We start from the raw sequence: 18,722 nt of genomic DNA, 5'->3' as shown, positions 1-18,722 counted from the left end.
TATCTCACTTTCTTAAACACCCGGGGATGTGAAACCCGTGTGAGAACACTGTTATCACACATATGTGTGAGGTCGATTTCTAATCCCGTGATTGGCTACTCCATGGAGATGCCCTAGGGTCAGGTTACGACAGACTACTTTCCTTAATAAAATTCATTGTTTCATTAAATTACTTCAATCGAACAGAAACCCTTTACTCGGGTTTGACACCTTAACTCTTACCTGTTATTTTGCCTAATTGGAACATAAACTGATATTTATACAATAACACACAATAAGAATACATAACACAAATCTAGTTATTTCATAACCCGTTTTATTGAATCTTTTGCCTCTAGTCATGAATTCAAATGGCTCGAACAATTACAGATAAAGGTCGATGTTGTCTTCGGATATTCAAACTGTGCAGCATTGGTACTTTCACTAGAGAGATACCACAGGTGTCATGCATCTGATACGATTTCTTTAGTGACTGTCCATTCTGAGGTCGATTTCCTTCTTCGTTTCTTCTTCTAAATTGACGAAGATAACATTTTTCACTGATAAGCATGATGATTCTTTCGACAGAGATCCACTTTCCAGCTCCGGGATATTATGTCACTTCAATGTTATCAAATTTCCCTGTGACACTCAGAACTAAAACCAGTGTACAGCTTGGAACGTTAGCAAGGGTCAGGAGTGTACTTTTTTCTTATGTATGATTTTTTATACTTTACATTATCATTATCGCCTTGGTGACGCGTAGATATGGAAGAAACTTTTTGTGTGGAGAATCACTTTGGGGATGAGTAGTGATTAGGAAGCCATGTGACGTCACTCATTCACGAACTTTGCATTGTGTATTATTGCGCAACCACAATGAGAAAATAAACAACAACTCGTAAGACAAGTATTATCTCAAAGACACACATAAACGTACTGTCTTTCAAATTTAAATGAATATTACATCCAACTGACACTCTCTAGATTAATCAGCCGAACCTCACACTACGCGTTCGGCATCAAAAGAAATTTAGACACTACCAATGTACCGGGTAAAATCCTTCCTCCCATAAGGGATCTCCGAGGAAGATCTTGAGTAACGCGGGAGTTGGAAACTGGCAAGATCACTGAAACTGTATCAAGTTAAATGATTTGAAGTCCTGTCATAAACGAAATGATAGTTTGATTTAAATTCATGACACAGGTTATAACTGAATAACAGTATTGTAGAATCCAGCGAAACAGGATTTCAATCAAATAGGCGCCCCTCTAACAAATTGAAGTTAGTAGATCTAGAGCGTGCAGTGTTGCAAAATGCCGAAAGATTACAAATGTCAACTTACACCAGTTTGTAAAGCGGTACCGTGACCTAGATTTACAAAGTCCTAACTTTCCTTTCCGATAGCACTAATTTATAAATTATATAATGGCATCATACTCTGTGAACCATATTAAAATCTAAAATGAAAATATTCTGGCTCCGTACTGAACAGAAATGACAGCGTCTTTGTTTTGAGACATTTCAACCTGATGCCTCCCGGCCATATGATTTGAAAAATTCATACTTAGATTTTAGACTTGTTTTGGCCCAGATCACAAACTATGAAACCTGTCATTGTTTGTAATTTCCGTAATGCGCTGTAGGGAGAAAATTCACTCCACATCGTCACGAATAAAAACTCACTTCTTCGCCGTTTGGGCGGGTAATTCGTCTACGTGCCATATTACGCCGTCAACGTCACGAGAAAGCGAAAGAGACTCAGGGACATAACTCTAAATGCTTGTGCTTTAAAATTCTGCAAACTTTCACCATATGAGACTTTATGATGACGGGGATGGTTTCAACTTTCCATTAGAGAATTCTCAAGTCATCTCTCGAGTATAACACCTAGCAAAGTTTAAACGAAAAGATGTAGCTGTCCACCAGATCAAAGGTCAGAATTGTTCGGCCCATGACAATCAGTTGAGGACAAAGAGTAATCGGAGGTGCGCATCACCACGTTGGTCCATGAACCACCGTCTTCTGTGTATCAATGAATCAAGACATAACAGAAAGGGAGTGAGGGGTTGTAAAAGAGCTTTGTTCGTCACTATTTCGTCAGGTCCTACATTTGTAGTAAATGGTTCATGACTGTCTATGTTCAATTGTCTCCTACTCTTTTTATCAAGATATTAAACAGCACAGTTCCTAGTTCCTATTGCCGTCATTACTGATAGCATTTTGCTTCACCAAAAACGAAATATTCTTAGAAAAATACTACTTTCAGATCATATAGTTAAAGGTTAATTGCCTACAGTTGAGACTGCTGTTGGAGAAGATGAAAGGGGTTTATAACATAGCAGTATGTTAAGTTATTGCCATCACCTATTGTTACGAAATCCTTTTCAGACAGGAAACCATCTTTATGCCGTTATGCTGTAATTCCTATCCGTGAAAACATTATGGTTATTACTGATTTGTCTCATGTTTACTTCAGCGAAATGTGCTTCACCACTTAGAAACGCGACTGGACCTACTTTGGTGTCTATATTCTACATTCATATAAAATATATATACATACTAGAATTTCATTTCATTGCACAGACTCAACACTAATTGCTTACAAAATTACGAATTGTCCTCCTTGTGTCAACACGAGACTGTGATGACATACATATCATTGGTGATCATTACGTCTTTAGTCTCTAGGCGTTGGCAAATAATGTTCAAATGCGTGTAAGATGCGTGAATGACTCGCAATGTTCAAATACTAATTAGATGTCTTTTATCCTGTGAATCGATAATGTCAGTTGAATCCAGTAAAAATATCCCCTAATTAGTACACACACCAGCACGCGTGAAGTTTAGACTAGATACTGAATCACTCCGACACTTTGACGAAAGAATGGCATTCGGGAACCATTTTCCAGGTCCAGTGGCACCAACTACTCTCACGTGTATGATTCTACTTATGCACCTTTATAACGGTAAGTCTCTTTGGAATTCTGATCATATATGATATCACAGTAAGGTATTGACAAGGATACGGTGGTACATGTGTCATATAGAATTATTAATATACAATGATGTTCGAGCGATTAACTTAATATTCCGATAGATAGAGCACATTTCTGCCATGATATGAGGGACATGTGCTGCTGTTACATATACTGCGATTTTTAATATTAACTCACTCACTCATATCTTCCCATAAACTGAATTTCAATAATACATTGTTTCTGGTAACGTTACACCGGCATTACAAATACCTCAGACGTGTGTTCCTAGAAATTTGTAACGTGTTTCTATCTATTGGATACAGGAATGAGTGTGAGATATTAATATGAGTATAAGTAATGAGTAGTTGAGCTATATACGTTGCGAACGGGAACAGAAACAAAGTTCGGGCATATTTTAAAAAACAATTACTTTACATCTGTAACTAACTTTGGTGTGCTGGATCTCTTAATGTGGGTTCAACATATATGTAATGTTAAGCGCATGGGTGTTCCAGACTCATTTCAGGAGTAACCTCCCCTTTTTTATGCTAATGTGGATGACGTCACGGGTTGTTGGGTACCTGCCATATGTCAGGATGTAGCCGGAAAATTCTTGGACTACTGCTTAAAAAGCCAGTCAAAGCAACTAACTCTCGGTTGTCACTAACTAAACAATCTGAACTACACACCTTCATATATGTTGCCGTTTGAAATGCTGTTATCAACGGTTGGTTGGACTGTTGTATTCTCGTCCTGTTTTTGTATATTTCGTACAAAATGGCACAACATCGCCGATACATGAACTGTGGCCGCGATTTCCGCGTCAAGTATTCTTTTGACATATTTCAACAGGAGACGGAAGGTCTGGTTAAGTGGAATTACTCGGACATGCTTTACTATGGTCACTCTCATCATGATTTATTTTCATTGATGCAAATGCTGGGAAAATGCGACAACGGTCTATGATTCATTGCAACGAGAGATTTGTAAGACAGTGCTGTGATTAGGGCTTTTTTACAACGTACATATGCAACTCACCTGAGTTCAGTTCATCTACACATCTGCACACAGATTCAACTAAAAGCAAGACCAGACTCATTTCTTTCCAGATTTATGATTGTTGTTTGGACGTTACAGCATGGCGATACCAATTTTTTACCTTTTTTTTTATCTTGGTACCACCAAAAAATGCAAATTCTGCAAAAATTGCATCACAAACTAAAGTAACAAAATATGCAAGGGACATTTTATATGTTTTCTATAGGTAAAAGTCCACTAGAATCAAACTTAGATATTAATGTCCATGAATTGAAGCTGCAATCTGAAGTTCATTTATCCATACATGATGTCAAGGGTTCAAACAACTGCTACACTCGCTTGTTAAAGAGACTACCTACTTCATGTTCACTGAAACAGTTTGTTTTAGAGATCCTCCCCACCTCTTTCAAATGACGTAATCATTAGGACATAACTTATTTTAAGTGCTATAGTTTATTCATACATAATGTCAAGGGTTCAAACTAAATACTGAATTTTCACACAAGTGTCAGCTCTCTATATGTTGTAAAGAGGGCCAGCTTACATTTCTGGACACACTGGAGGTGTCATTTAACTGTTGATAATTACGGGAATTCATCCAATACTATAATGATCATATTTTATATGATATTATATGAGTTTATGCCATTATCCAAGAGATACTAACTGATAGATCGTTTTTCATTTTCTGCAGCTGTTTCAGAAATATATCACTCCAGTGTGTTCTGGTGACTAATATCTCGTTAACCACTTTACCTACATGTGAATTTTGGATATGGCTTTGCTAATGATTCTTTCAAACTAACATGGACTCTTTCATGGAAACATTGGAGATCGAGAGTATACTTAGGCCGATTACTTTTTGACCGACCCTTGTATCGTGATCACGTTTAAGCATTGTCTATAACGTTTATGGTAAAGTAAGGAATGTTATCTTTGAGGACACGTTGGTCCAGTGGTCTCATGGAAAAATGTGGGTTGCCTGAGGTGGAACAGTTCTAATAGCATAACAATTCAGGGACATTATCCTGTTTAGAGCCTCGTTTCGACAAAGACGAGATATATGGGCGCATTGTTGTCGGGACCATCTTCTAGTACTTACTTTGGTTATTTCGAAGAAATAGATACATTTGAACTGAGCGATTGACCGAGATTATGTTTGTCATAGACATGTAGTGTGTTAAGTTGGAATGTCTTGAGACGGTTCTTGAAATAGTTTTAGGTTTATCGTTCATCACTTCATCAAGGCAGATAATTCGAAAAAAGTGTTCTCCTGGAAATGTAAATTGCCTCAAGCCTTCTTTTTGTGTAACAATTCTTGGTCATTAATAATGTCCGATTTAAATTCTCATTTGAAACAAATGCATAAAATTCAGATGATGCCTCGAGCATCCTTCGACTGCGTATTTGAGAACAACGCACACACTTTCACATGCACTGGCGCCGATCTGTAGAGTTAGTGTCGTCCAAGGATAACGTTGTGCATGAAGATACTTTTATCATATCTGACTCATATTTTGACATTCTGCGTTTACCAGAACCTAAAGCATCTTCGGGAATTGTTTTTGATAAGTTACTGAATGCATTTTATAGAACAATACCATGTTGTTGAATCGGTACACTAATAAATAGACACTCTTGTTCAACCTCTGCATCAGTCGGAGCCGTTACCCTGGAGGACGTCAAGCAGTTGAAGGAAGAAATCTTCAATGGATACGATGTTTACATTCGCCCTGTTCACAACCAATCAGAAGCGGTAACGGTAGATATGAGGTTCGCGCTTATCACTATCGCATATCTGGTAAGTACGGCTACTTGAGAATGAAAACCATCAAACTGGCAACTGTGTGTGTGTGTGATCTTGGCGTCACGAATAAAGAGTTAAGCTATTGGTAAAACTATTTCTTACAAATTTCTAAAATCTTCGTTTTATACAGAATATATACAGCTGAATGTCTTACCAACTTTCATCACAACATGGATAAATAATATCAGACACCTGAATTGCCATCGTCACATTCTTTAAAGTCCGATTGTCAATATAAAATTCCAGTTGCCACTAAAGGACCAAAGATCTTCAGACAGTCGTCCTTTCGTGCGTGCGTGCGTGCGTGTGTGTGTGCGCGAGGGTGGGGGTAGGGTGCATACTGAGGGAAAAGCTATGGGATCACATGAAAGTACAAGTGTTCGTTTACTTATATTCTCAGGTTTCTAGACTTGTTTTGTATCTCTCAATCTGGAAGATTTAAAGGAAAACTTGTGCTTTCATGTGATCCCTTACTTCAGTTCCTCTAGATAGATAGATAGATAGATAGATAGATAGATAGATAGATAGATAGATGCCTGTAGATGTGTACGTTTGTCACGTGTGTGTCTGTGAGCATATGCGTGTACGTGTAATATCTAGCTAAATTTTCAAATGTAGGATCTGAAGATTCAAAAACTGAAATGGTACGGCGTGCTGTCCTTGGTAAGTTAACTGTTTTATTTTGCAACATAAACATTGTTTTCAGTAGTTTTACAAGAATAACTTGATTCCTCTTACACTTGCCACCTTGAACATCGTACGTTCAAGCCAAATATACTCATTATATGCTGTCACCATATTGAAGTGCAGTATACAACAAACATGCAGATGAGGATCAGTGCCATTATGGATCTTGGATAAGCAGTGCACTAGGGTGTTCACTTCAAGATCAGGATTGCGGAAATGTATCCAACCAAAGCCACATGTCAATGATCCTCGGTTGGAATGGCATTATATATAATACTGGACCGCATCTGGCATACTGGAACACGGTAATAAAATATATATTTACCGATGGAATCTCCCAAAGCAGGCTACAAAGCAAATTAATACTAGTGTTGGGGTTCAACGGCCGTGGATTGCTCGATGACTGCATTTAAAAGCCTTCAAATGATCATATTTTAGCAACAAAATTTGTATGGATTCAAAGGTTTCAAAAGAGTATTAGTTGTAGTACATACCGATAAGAAATGAAAATACCTACAAATCACATCGCATGCAGAGACATATTAAATATTAATAATTAATCGTTTGTGGCGTATACTTCATATATAATCATAAAGTACTCATTTACATACATATGTTTTTTCAAATAGGTTTCTGACTGAAACACTCAAAATTTGCTCTCTTCTGGTTAATTGAAGCTTCTGAAAATTTTGTAAATATGTTGAATAAATTCTTTCCATTATTTCGTTTGTTTCTTTCCTTGTTTGTTTGTTACCTTGTTTGTTTTTTTAGCGTTGGTATGACAGAATCCTATCATGGAACGCCAGTGAGCATGGAGGACTGGACTTCATCACTGTGCCGCAGACGCACATATGGCGGCCCGACTACATCGTCGACAATGCGTACGTATTAAACACTAATCATTGAACCTGTCGCACTAATACTGAAGACCACTTAAAAGGTAACATTCCAATGTTATAGTCGATTTGCAATAATACAGTCTGAACCAGATACTGATAATATGACCAACGTGCCCTGCCATCAGGGATGGAAACACAAAAATGCAAGCACGGCTTACAGAAATCATATTATAGTCAATACTTATTTCCAAACCTGCACATGATGTTGAGTAGGGTGAGTGAGGGGGTGAAAGTATTAAAGCAGGACGCTGTCTTCCGCTATATCGAGACCACAAGAAGCAGTACGTTTACACAAAACACTTGTCACCAATGGACAAAGGGCATACATGTATGTAACATTTTGATAGGAGTTCAGTCTCCAATGCACCCGTGACGGCCACCTCCTCGTTGTGGGTGCTGAGTAACGTCAAGCGCCGTTCACCCTCGTCGTGGACCCGGGGGGATATTTGGTCCACCAACCCGTTTGCCGGGGGTTGCGGCCCTGTGTTGGCGGAGCAAGGGAAACGGGGGGTGGAACCATGTTCCTGTTGCTCAACACACCACTTTGGCCCGACTTCACCTAGACGGGTGGTAGAACTGGCCCGGTTCTATCAATCGGCTGGTCACGCCAAGCCCTGTGCATAGTTTTTGAATTTGCACATTTTGTATTGTTGGGATTTTCAGTGTACAGAGTATTTATTTATCAATTTGCCTAGAGTCCTATGCCAGAAGACAGTGGCTCATGGGCCAATCTGGAGATGTTGACCTCTGAATAATGCATGTCTCCGATTTCTTGTCTAGGGCCGAACCAGTCTGACATTAAATTGGTAGATAAATACATCTATTCATGTCATATTCTCTGGAGTATAACACCCGTGTATCCCTGGTGTCAGCATCTTGGAGATCCGGTGCATATGGACATCGTCCTTGTAGACACTCCGTGGTGGGTGGGGAGCACGGGTGCTGAACACTCCTTTCTCCATGTCACAACAACTATCTGGTTCATCTAGAAATGAAAAGAAGAGGCGTTATGAAACAGTTGACGAATCTTCAAAAACTATTACTCCAACGCCTGGCCTCGTTTCCTTGTTTCCTTGCAGTTGTGGCTGTTGTCTTTCTCCCGATAAAATTAAACCCTTTCGCCATTTCTAAGGCCGTATCAGGGATGTGTGGTGAAATTAAGAATGTCACCGGTCTCCGCAGTGGTTCACTTCTGGTTGAATGTGCTCGGAGACAGCAATCTATTAATTTGTTATCTGTCACAACATTTGCCAATATTGAGGTGACTTTGTCCGCACACAGACGCATCATCCATGACAGGTCGCGTTGTCTGTCGGACATCTCAGAAGAGGACATTGCAGCAGAGCTCGCAGATCAGGGTGTGATAGGTGTAAAACGTTTCACCGTCAAGAAAGAAGGCATCATCGTAAAAACTAACACATATCTCTTGACAGTTTCTCGCTCATCCATACCTCAATCCATTAAAGCAGGATACTTTAATATCGCAGTGGACGTGTATGTCCCCAGTCCACTCCGGTGCTATAAGTGCCAGAAGTTCGGTCATGGATCAAATTCATGTCGTGGTTCTGTGATATGTCATCGTTGCAGTGTGAGCCACGACAACAGAGATTGTGACAAGGTGTTGAAATGTGCAAGCTGCTATGGTCCACATGGCGCTTCATCAAAATACTGTTCTGTGTGGCAAAAGGAAAATTCTATGATGAGATTGAAATGTGAAAGCCTGAGACACTGTCTAAAACTGTCAACAAACAGCAAGCCTCAGTTAATTCCTGAAAACCGAAAGGAAAAAAATTAAAAAGAAAAGAGAAAAGAGAACCCCTTTGGACCGCTCGACATGGAGGTCACATTGTCCTCTTTCTCCCATTCACGAACGAGATCTCCAGTTGAGCCACCATTACTCAGTTGTCTGATATAATTCAATGGAATTGCAGAGGATTAAAGAATAGCTTCAACGAAATACAACTACTCATTCGTCAGCATTATGTCTTCAAGAGACATATCTTTAAAATACTGATACCTTCACCTCAAGACGATTTAGCGATTATGATTCCTTCTCTCCTCCAGGCACTAAAGCTGGTGCATCGGAGTGTCATTCACAGCCCCGTTACCCTAAACACGGATCTTCAAACTGTTGCTATTCGTCTGACACTGCACATTGCTCTGACACTGTGCAGCTTGTATATTCCTCCCTCAATATTGAACTGCTAGATCTTCAAAATCTGTACGATCAGCTTCCGAAGGCATGTCTCATCATGGGTGATCTTAACGGCTATGGGGAAGTGTCCATACTAATAGCAAAGGTAAAATTCTTGAAGACTTTATTTCAGATAATAACCGGTGTATATTTAACGATGATTCAGCCACTTATTTACATCCAGCTACGGGAGCATATTCTTCCCTGGATCTGTCATTCTCTGATCCCAACGTATATAATAAATTTGAATGGATGGTTCATGATGTCCTTTGTGGGAGTGACCACTTCCCCACCATTCTTAAAACAATTAACCCTCGTGATGATCCACCTTCATCCAGAAGGAATTTTGCCAGTGCTGACTGGTCATCATTTGAGGCCATGTGTATTGAAAACTTAAAGCATGACGCATTTGTAAACAGCGAAGATCCTATACAATTGTATTCCGATGATCAGCGAAGATCCTATACAATTGTATTCCGATATAATCAATGCCATTGCTGACCAAACGATACCCAAATCCTCTGTAATTCGACATATTCGTAAACCATGGTTTACTAATGACTGTAAACAGGCCAGAAAGAGTAGGAAGAAAGCAGAAAAGTATTTTTGCCGCCACCCTACAGTTCATAATTTAGATAAAGTAAAAAATGTACATGCCAAGGCTCGACGCACGTTTAAGCAGAATAAGCGTCAGTCTTGGAGGAACTATATTTTTAAAATTAATTCATGCACACCTATTTCAAAGGTGTGGAACATGATTCAACGAATAGAAGGCAAAGGTTCCAAATCTATTGTCCATCATCTGCGGGATGGTGACAATTACTTAAGTGATAAACAGGACATTGCCAACAAGCTTGGTGACACTCTCTCCAAACATTCTTCCCCGTCTATTTACGTCCCGGACTTCCAAAAATATCAGAAACAACAGAAAAAGAAGAAAAATATTTTTACCTCAGACAATGGTGAGGACTACAATGAATTATTCTCATTACATGAGCTCCACACTGCCCATGAGCAAGCTCATGATACAGCAGTAGGAGCCGATAACATACACTATCAACTCTTGAAACATTTACCGGAATCATATTTGGAAACACTCTTAAATATTTTTTATTCGATATGGACTTCAGGGAATTTCCCATCTTCCTTGCGTAATGCCATTGTCGTCCCGATTCCAAAACCTGGCCGAGATCATACTGATTCATCTAATTACAGACCAATCTCTTTAACGAGTTGTGTGAGTAAAACTATGGAGCGAATGGAAAAATAATCGATTAACTTGGTATCTTGAAACCAATAAACTTACAACAGATATTCAATGTGGCTTTAGGAAAAATCGTAGTACCATTGATCATTTGGTACGATTAGAATCCTTTGTTAAGAATGCTCTCATAAATAAAAGACAACTGCAGTTGTGTTTAAATAAATAAATAAATGGTGTCTTGAAAACGGCTTTACATTTTCCAAAACCAAGACTATTTGTATACTTTTTTTGTAGAAAATATAAACCGCATAAAGACCCTGAACTGTTTCTCAATGAAAATTCCATCAAAGTTGTAAAGGAGGCCAAGTTCTTAGGTTTAATGTTTGACTCACATTTAGCGTTTTTACCATATATCAATTCCCTCAAAACTAAATGCCTGAAGGCACTTGACTTGTTGAAAGTTGTTCCACATGCTAAGTCGGGAGGGGATCAAGCAACCCTCCTACACCTGTATCGATCACTGATCCGTTCAAAACTTGATTATGGCTCCATTATATATGGTGGAGACTGCAAAAGCAACCTAAAACTTTTAGATTCTGTTCACCACCAAGACTTTGCCTTGGCTCTTTTCGAACATCACCTGTCGACAGCCTCTATGTCCAGGCAGATGAACCATCTCTTAATCAACGCCGTATAAAATTAACCTTACAGTATGTAACAAAATTGTGTTCCAGCAAATCAAACCCTGCATATAACTGTGTCTTTAATCCTTTGTATGAGGATTTGTATCACAAGAAGTCTTCTCTTGCTCCGCCTCTTGGCATAAGAGTGAAACCTTTCCTTTCTGCTGCTGGCATTAAGCTAGAAAATATAGCTCCTTCCCGTTTGCTTTCTTCTCCTCCTTGGCAGTTGGTGAAGCCACAAGTTGACAATATATACAAGAATTTAATCAATTAAAAAGTAGATACAATACATATAAATCCTTTTTCACGGACGGATGGATTCAAGGCTGGATCTCTTCCCGAAACAATCTCTTCCCGATTACCGGATCACAGCTCTATTTTCACAGCTGAAGCACACGCCATATTAACGGCTCTTAAATATATTGAAAGACACCCTAAACATAAACAGTATATAATATATTCCGACTCTCTTTCTTGCCTTCAGGCTATTAAAAATATATATCTTGTAAACATCCACTTTTAATATAAATTATTGAACTGTGTAATAACCTTGCTACTGGCCAATACGACATCGTCTTCGGTTGCCAAGCCATATAGGCATTTCCGGTAACGCAATGGCTGATCTTGCAGCCAAGGCAGTACTCAAGAAACCCGTGACACCAATTCTTATTCCATACACTGGTTATAAAGCTAACGTTAGGTCTTATATCCGTGATCTGATGCAGAAGAAGTGGGACACCCAGGTAAGCATCAATAAATTACATGAAATAAAACCCTATATTGGTTATTCGTACTTGGGTTTTCAGTCCAGATTTCAAGAGGTCATTATGAGACGATGCCGTATTGGTCACACCAGATATACGCATAAATACCTTTTCAAAGGTGAGGATCCTCCATTTTATATCCCTTGTGATGAAAGAATCACGGTCAAGCATGACTTGCTTGATTGCGTTGAATATTCCATCACAAGGGATACCTATTTTAAATCACGTAGTATGAAGGACCTTTTTACTAATATCAGTTCTCATTTAGTCATTGCATTTTTAAAACATTAGATCAACTAAATGAATTATAAATAGATAAATACTTTATTATTGGAAGATTAAATTCGTAACTGTGCTGATTAGTGGCTGTATCCTCAAAGGGGGTTGAAGTGCCGTAAAACTATTATACTCCTGATAGGGTACGTAAGTCCACAAAAATTCAAAGTAAATTCAAACTTTCCTTGTTTTTAATCGTAGAGTAAGTGTCCTTTTACTGAATGGCTAGATTTCCCGAATTGCTGACGGCTGAGGGAATGATGTAAATCAAGCTAGGGTCCATGCAGGTAGCAAAGGAACTATAAGTCCCCATGGTCCCTAGTATGGTGATCTTCCTTCAGTTGTTAGCAATCTATAGCCCATTTTCAGATTGTATTGTCCTCTATAGAGAGATTGTTTTAGGTATAGTTACTAGTTTTATATTCTACTCTGTGATATTCTAGTTGTTTTATTGTCCTTCGTTGACAGGTTTTATAATAGACATATATCTCATTTCAGTAGTAAATGTTCTCCTCACGATATGGCTGAGATATTGCCGATGTGACGTTAAATATTAACTCACTCACTGACTCAGTCTCCAAGCTTAGTGTCATCTAGACCTTCAGTATCTCTGTTGCCCAGTTTCACATATGTACGACCTAATATTTAGCGTTTTTCCTTCAGACATAGCGTTTCTCACACAATAGGCCCAGGAGCACAAGATACTCTCGTTCATATAGAAAGTAGCGGCTTAGTCACTTGGGAACCAGGAATTGTTAGTGAAACAAGCTGCAAAATTGACATCAGGAAGTACCCCTTCGACTCCCAGACCTGTTCGTTTATATTTATTCCCTGGATGACAACAAGCAGATTCTTGAACACTACCAGTCGTCTCAATGGGATCGACATGACAACTTTTCTGCCACATGGAGAGTTCACCATCGGTGAGTCCACGGTCCATTGCAAACACATCCATGTGGAATTTGCTGAAGATGCATTGGTGGCAATAAGTTACAGTCTTGTGCTCAACAGACGACCAGCGTTCTACTGGATGGTCATGGTGTTACCAGTGACAAGTTTTCCATTACTCGGTCCAGTTAGCTTCCTTGTACCTGTGGAGAGTGGGGAGAAGATAACTCTGTCAATCACCGTGGTCTTGTCCTACTTGGTCTTCATTGGGTCCATAAGTGATGCGATGCCTAAGTTGTCAGATACAGTCTCTTTGATAGGTACGGTTCGTCCATAAGAGGTTTTCCAGTTTCTTGAACTACTATTTCTTGTATGTATGCATACATTGTACCACAATTTTGTTTATTAAATGTCGGAGTGCATCACCTGTAATTGTATGGGTACTGAATTGGATTGAAATGAAAGGCTGTTGGTCCTCATGGATGACCTTGTTACCATCTCTGTGATAGGTACGTTACGTCACCAAGACATTTTTTGTTTCTGTTCACCATTCAAGATTTGGGGGTTGCAAAATTATATGTTTCATATGTTTTCAGCTAAACGTTTACAAAATTACTGACTTACTTCTTGGTCACAGATCTCATGTGCTTCCTAAGTTTGGTTTAATGGTTACATAAATAAATGTGATCTGTTTGCACGCATGGTATAATCAAACATAATAATGTGATCATGAGGATTCAAATTTCATTCAATTTCATTTCGAGATTGACTGATCTTATCAGATCTCGAGTGTAGGTTTGATTTATTGAGTGCTCATTCCGTTTTGTCATATAATCTACACATGTGCGTTTTGTTTCAGTGATGTATGCCTCCCTACAGACAATAGTAAGTATGCTGATAGTGGTTGCCAATGGGATTATCATATGCATTCATAAATTAGCCCCAGACTTTGAAGTCACAGTTCCAATGTTCAAAGATTCAAGAACGATTAACCTATCACGAGAAGATACATACGATCTACAAACTGGGGAGAGTTGCAGAAATCATTCTTCGAAGCTGGAGTTGTCTTCAACAAGTAAAAACATTAAAGAACAGTCCGAAAACAATGGACTTAGAAATGATAAATGGATCCTGCTTGCTCGTCGACTTGACAAGATCTGCTTCGTATGCTTTACGTTTCTTGCTATATTAGTGTCGGTACTTTTCTTCATTCTATTCACATGCTGTTGAAAATAATGGTGATTTCCCTTAGTAGAGGTGACAGTAGTTACATGTGAATTGAACTCTGTGTGATGATGTGTTATTCGTATTTAGTCTGTTTCGTGAAATGTTTGTACATTTGTAATATGAGTCATTGAATAGTGCAGAAACAAAATATGTTCACCATTGTATCCACATATTATATGGACCTAATTTCTGTTCTAGCTTTGAAACTTACAGGGTTTCTGCTTGTAAATCGATCACTCTTACTGTTTTAATGGTACCGTTTAATGTCTAAAGATTCTACTATGAAATGGGACCCCCGCTGCATTCTAATTCGTTGAAAATCAAAGCATAGAGACCTTGTTTACCTTTTCATCCAACGACGGTAATTTCAAATTGAAAGCAAACACTAAAGTCCCTTTAAAGCATTACTTCCAACATGGATCGGTCTTTTTCAGTAGCAAAAACATGCGGAATTACTTACAAGCCACCATGTTGCTAGAACTAGGTTCAAAATACAGGGTTAAATGTGCCCATCATTAACTACTGGTCAGCCTACATTGTAAAACGTGTACGATTATCTCCATGTACATCCTGTTACGTGTTGTATTTGACTGTGCCTGATTAATATATGCAGTTCTAGAGAATGCCTTACTTATCGTATTCCTTAATTCAATAACAAACCAAGAACAATGAACACTGCTTTATAATGCAGTACTCTGCCACGTAATGATTCCGAAATCCATGGAACACTTAATATTGAACGCGATTACCACAGATTATAGGTTTGATTATCGCCATTTTTTTAAACACCCGGGAAGTGAAACCCATGTGAGAACACTGTTGTCACACATACGTGTAAGGTCGATTTCTAATCCTGTGATTGGCTACTCCATGAGAATACATATAACACAAATCTAGTTTTTTATGATTCGTTTTATTGAATCGTTTGCCTCTTGTCATGAATTCAAATGGCTCGAACAATAATAATAATTATTAGAGATAAAGGGCGATATTCTCTTCGAATATTCAAACTGTGCAGCATTGGTACATTCACTGGAGAGATGCCACAGGTGTCATGCATCTGATACGATTTCTCTAGTGACTGTCCATTGTGAGATGGATTTCCCTCGTGGTTTCTTCTTCTAAATTGACGAAGATAACATTTTTCACTGATAAGCATGATGATTCTTTCGATAGAGATCCACTTTCCAGCTCCGAGCTACTATGTGATTTCAATGTAATTCCCTATGACACTCAGAACCAAAAACAATGTACAGCATGGAACGTTAGCAAGGGTCCAGGTGTGCATTTTTTCTTATGTATGATTTTTTTATAGTTTACATTATCATTGTCGCCTTGATGACGCGTAGATATGGAAGCAACATTTTTGTGGAGATGAGTAGTGATTAGGAAGCCATGTGACGTCACTCATTCACAAATATTGCATTGTGTATCATTGCGCAACCACGATGAGAAAATAAACAACAACTCGTAAGAAAAAGTGGTATCTCAAAGACACACGTTTAGTAATCTCTATGTACATTCTGAAACGTATTCGTGTAACCCACAAAGTACAATACGACGCTATTTTGGACATAAAGGTACTGTCTTTGAAATTTAAATGAATATTACATCCTACTGATAGTCTCTAGATTAATCAGCCGAACCTCACACTACGCGTTCGGCATCAAAAGAAATTTAGAGACTATCAATTCGGTCTACTATTTATCGAATTTCCCAATACCGTGTGTTTATCTCCATTCTGCTATCACCGATTAAAAATTGAACTTCTTCGTGGGGACGACAGGTGAATAAAACTCGTTTGTGAAGGGGATGATAGCTGCCGTTCGGTTTTTTTATCATTGCAACTTACAAATATTTTGTCCAAAGAAAACAAACTACTATTTGTGAAACGCGTGCTTAAAACTGACCTGTATCTCAGATACTTCACAAACAAAAACTACCAAGGTATGTCATCCATGAATAAAATCTCCTCCTCAAGACAGAACCATTATGTTATCTCAAGACTCTAGCCTCAATATGAACACAGCATGAAACGCATGCTTAAAACAGACCGGTATCTCTGATGCCGGTACTTTACAAAGAAAACTACGAATGTAGGAAGATCCTTTTGTTCCCGGCAACATTTACAAATATAAACACCCACGCCTTGTGGTTTGGTTATGAAATTTGGTTCCACATGATCTGGAAACAGTATGAAATTCTTTATGGGTTTTAGTGTTATAATGTAAAACCGCACGGTTTGCGACTTAATGCTGTCACCGGCTTCGTTAAGAATCCGAAAGTCCCATCCTACGCCTAGAATGCGATCAATGTCAGATCTACGCCTGATTGAGGTCACAGTTTTTGACTGTTATTTTGTGGGTTTCGCCGTTTGCCAGCGAACATCTCGAATTCAGCATCATCTGTTTGAAGCCTAATTGGTATTTTCGAATCACTTCTCACTGTCGGCTCTGTGCTCCCTAAGCTGTAGTTTCAAGCTTGTAAGAAAGCTGCTTTCCAGAGGATACATACGACACAATTCATTCCATCGTTTTACGTCATCAAACTTCCCCGGCCACCCGCCACAGTGTACCTTACAGGAGTAGGAGGTTACGGGAGTGACATGTACCAGGCAAAATCCTTCCTCCCAGTAAGGGGTCTCCGAGGAAGATCTTGAGTAACGCGGGAGTTGGAAACTGGCAAGATCACTGAAACTGTATGAAGTTAAATGATTTGAAGTCATGTCATAAACGAAATGATAGTTTGATTCAAATTCATGACACAGGTTATAACTGAATAACAGTATTGTAGAATCCAGCGAAACAGGATTTCAACCAAATAGGCGCCCCTCTAACAAATAGATCTCGAGCGTGCAGTGTTGGAAAATGCCGAAAGATTACAAAAATCTACTTACACCAGTTTGTAAAGCGGTACCGTGACCTAGATATACAAAGTCCTAACTTTCCTTTCCGATAGCACTAATTTATAAATGATATAATGGCATCATACTCTGTGAACCAAAGGTATTAAAATCTGAAATGAAAATATTCTGGCTCTGTACTGAACAGAAATGACAGCGTCTTTGTTTTCAGACATTTCAGCCTGATGCCTCCCGGCCATATGATTTGAAAAATTCATACTTAGATTTTAGACTTGTTTTGGCCAAGATCACAAACTATGAAACCTGTGATTGTTCGTAATTTTCGTAATACGTTGTAGGGAGAAAAATCACTCCACATCATCAAGAGTAAGAACTCACTTCTTCGCCGTTTGGGCGGGTGATTCGTCTACGTGCCATATTACGCCGTCAACGTCACGAGAAAGCGAAAGAGACCAATGGACATAACTCTAAATGCTTGTGCTTTAAAATTCTGCAACATTTCGCCATATGAGACTGTATGACGACGGGGATGGTTTCAACTTTCCATTAGAGAATTCTCAAGTCATCTCTCGAGTATAACACCTAGCAAAGTTTAGACGACAAAATGTAGCTGTCCACCAGATCAAAGGTCAGAATTGTTCGGCCCATTACAATCCTTGTGTCAACACGAGACTGTGATGACATAAGATCATTGGTGATCATTACGTCTCTAGTCTCTAGGCGTTGACAAATAGTGTTCAAATGCGTGTATGATGCGTGGATGATTCGCAATGTTCAAATACTAATTAGATGGCGTTTATTCTATGAATCGATAATGTCAGTTGAATCAGGTAAAAATATCCCCTCATTAGTGCACACACCTGCATGCATGAAGTTTAGACTAGATGCTAAATCACTCAGATACTCTGACGACAAAATGGCATTCGAGAACCATTTTCCAGGTCTGGTGGCACCAGCTACTTTCACGGGTATGATTCTACTTATGCACCTTTATAACGGTAAGTCTCTTTGGAATTCTGATAATATGCGATATCACAGTAAAGTATTGACACGGATTCGGTGGTACATATAAACTCTCTCAAAAAAGAAACGCAACCCCTGTATTCAGATTTTCAAAAAAGGTTTTATGTATGTTATATTTTACCAAACTAACTTTTATGGAAATGTATTCAAATACTTCACATTATTAATGAGGATTATCATACAAACAACCCCATTTTCACACAGAAGT

General features: G+C 38.8%; 1 protein-coding gene across 1 annotated transcript; it reads left to right on the top strand.

Annotated features, from left to right (window-relative positions):
* Positions 1 to 3,738: 3,738 nt before the first annotated feature.
* On the top strand, positions 3,739 to 14,631 carry LOC137258746 (acetylcholine receptor subunit alpha-type acr-16-like). Its single transcript, XM_067796435.1, has 6 exons — positions 3,739 to 3,823; positions 5,658 to 5,800; positions 6,425 to 6,469; positions 7,265 to 7,374; positions 13,183 to 13,721; positions 14,261 to 14,631. The coding sequence occupies exons 1-6, from the start codon at positions 3,739 to 3,741 to the stop codon at positions 14,629 to 14,631; spliced, it is 1,293 nt and encodes a 430-aa protein (XP_067652536.1).
* The last annotated feature ends 4,091 nt before the right edge of the window (positions 14,632 to 18,722 follow it).

This window comes from Haliotis asinina, chromosome 12, assembly GCF_037392515.1.
Source record: "Haliotis asinina isolate JCU_RB_2024 chromosome 12, JCU_Hal_asi_v2, whole genome shotgun sequence".
In the NCBI taxonomy this organism is placed as follows: domain Eukaryota; kingdom Metazoa; phylum Mollusca; class Gastropoda; order Lepetellida; family Haliotidae; genus Haliotis; species Haliotis asinina.
This window is presented reverse-complemented; position numbering and strand designations above follow the sequence as displayed.

Excerpts from the sequence above, each read along its gene's own strand:
- LOC137258746 (XM_067796435.1), top strand. The coding sequence starts at position 3,739 with ATGGCACAACATCGCCGATACATGAACTGTGGCCGCGATTTCCGCGTC. Across the intron at positions 6,470-7,264 it reads GGTACGGCGTGCTGTCCTTG|CGTTGGTATGACAGAATCCT; the intron begins GTAAGTTAACTG and ends TTGTTTTTTTAG. Across the intron at positions 13,722-14,260 it reads AGATACAGTCTCTTTGATAG|TGATGTATGCCTCCCTACAG; the intron begins GTACGGTTCGTC and ends GTTTTGTTTCAG.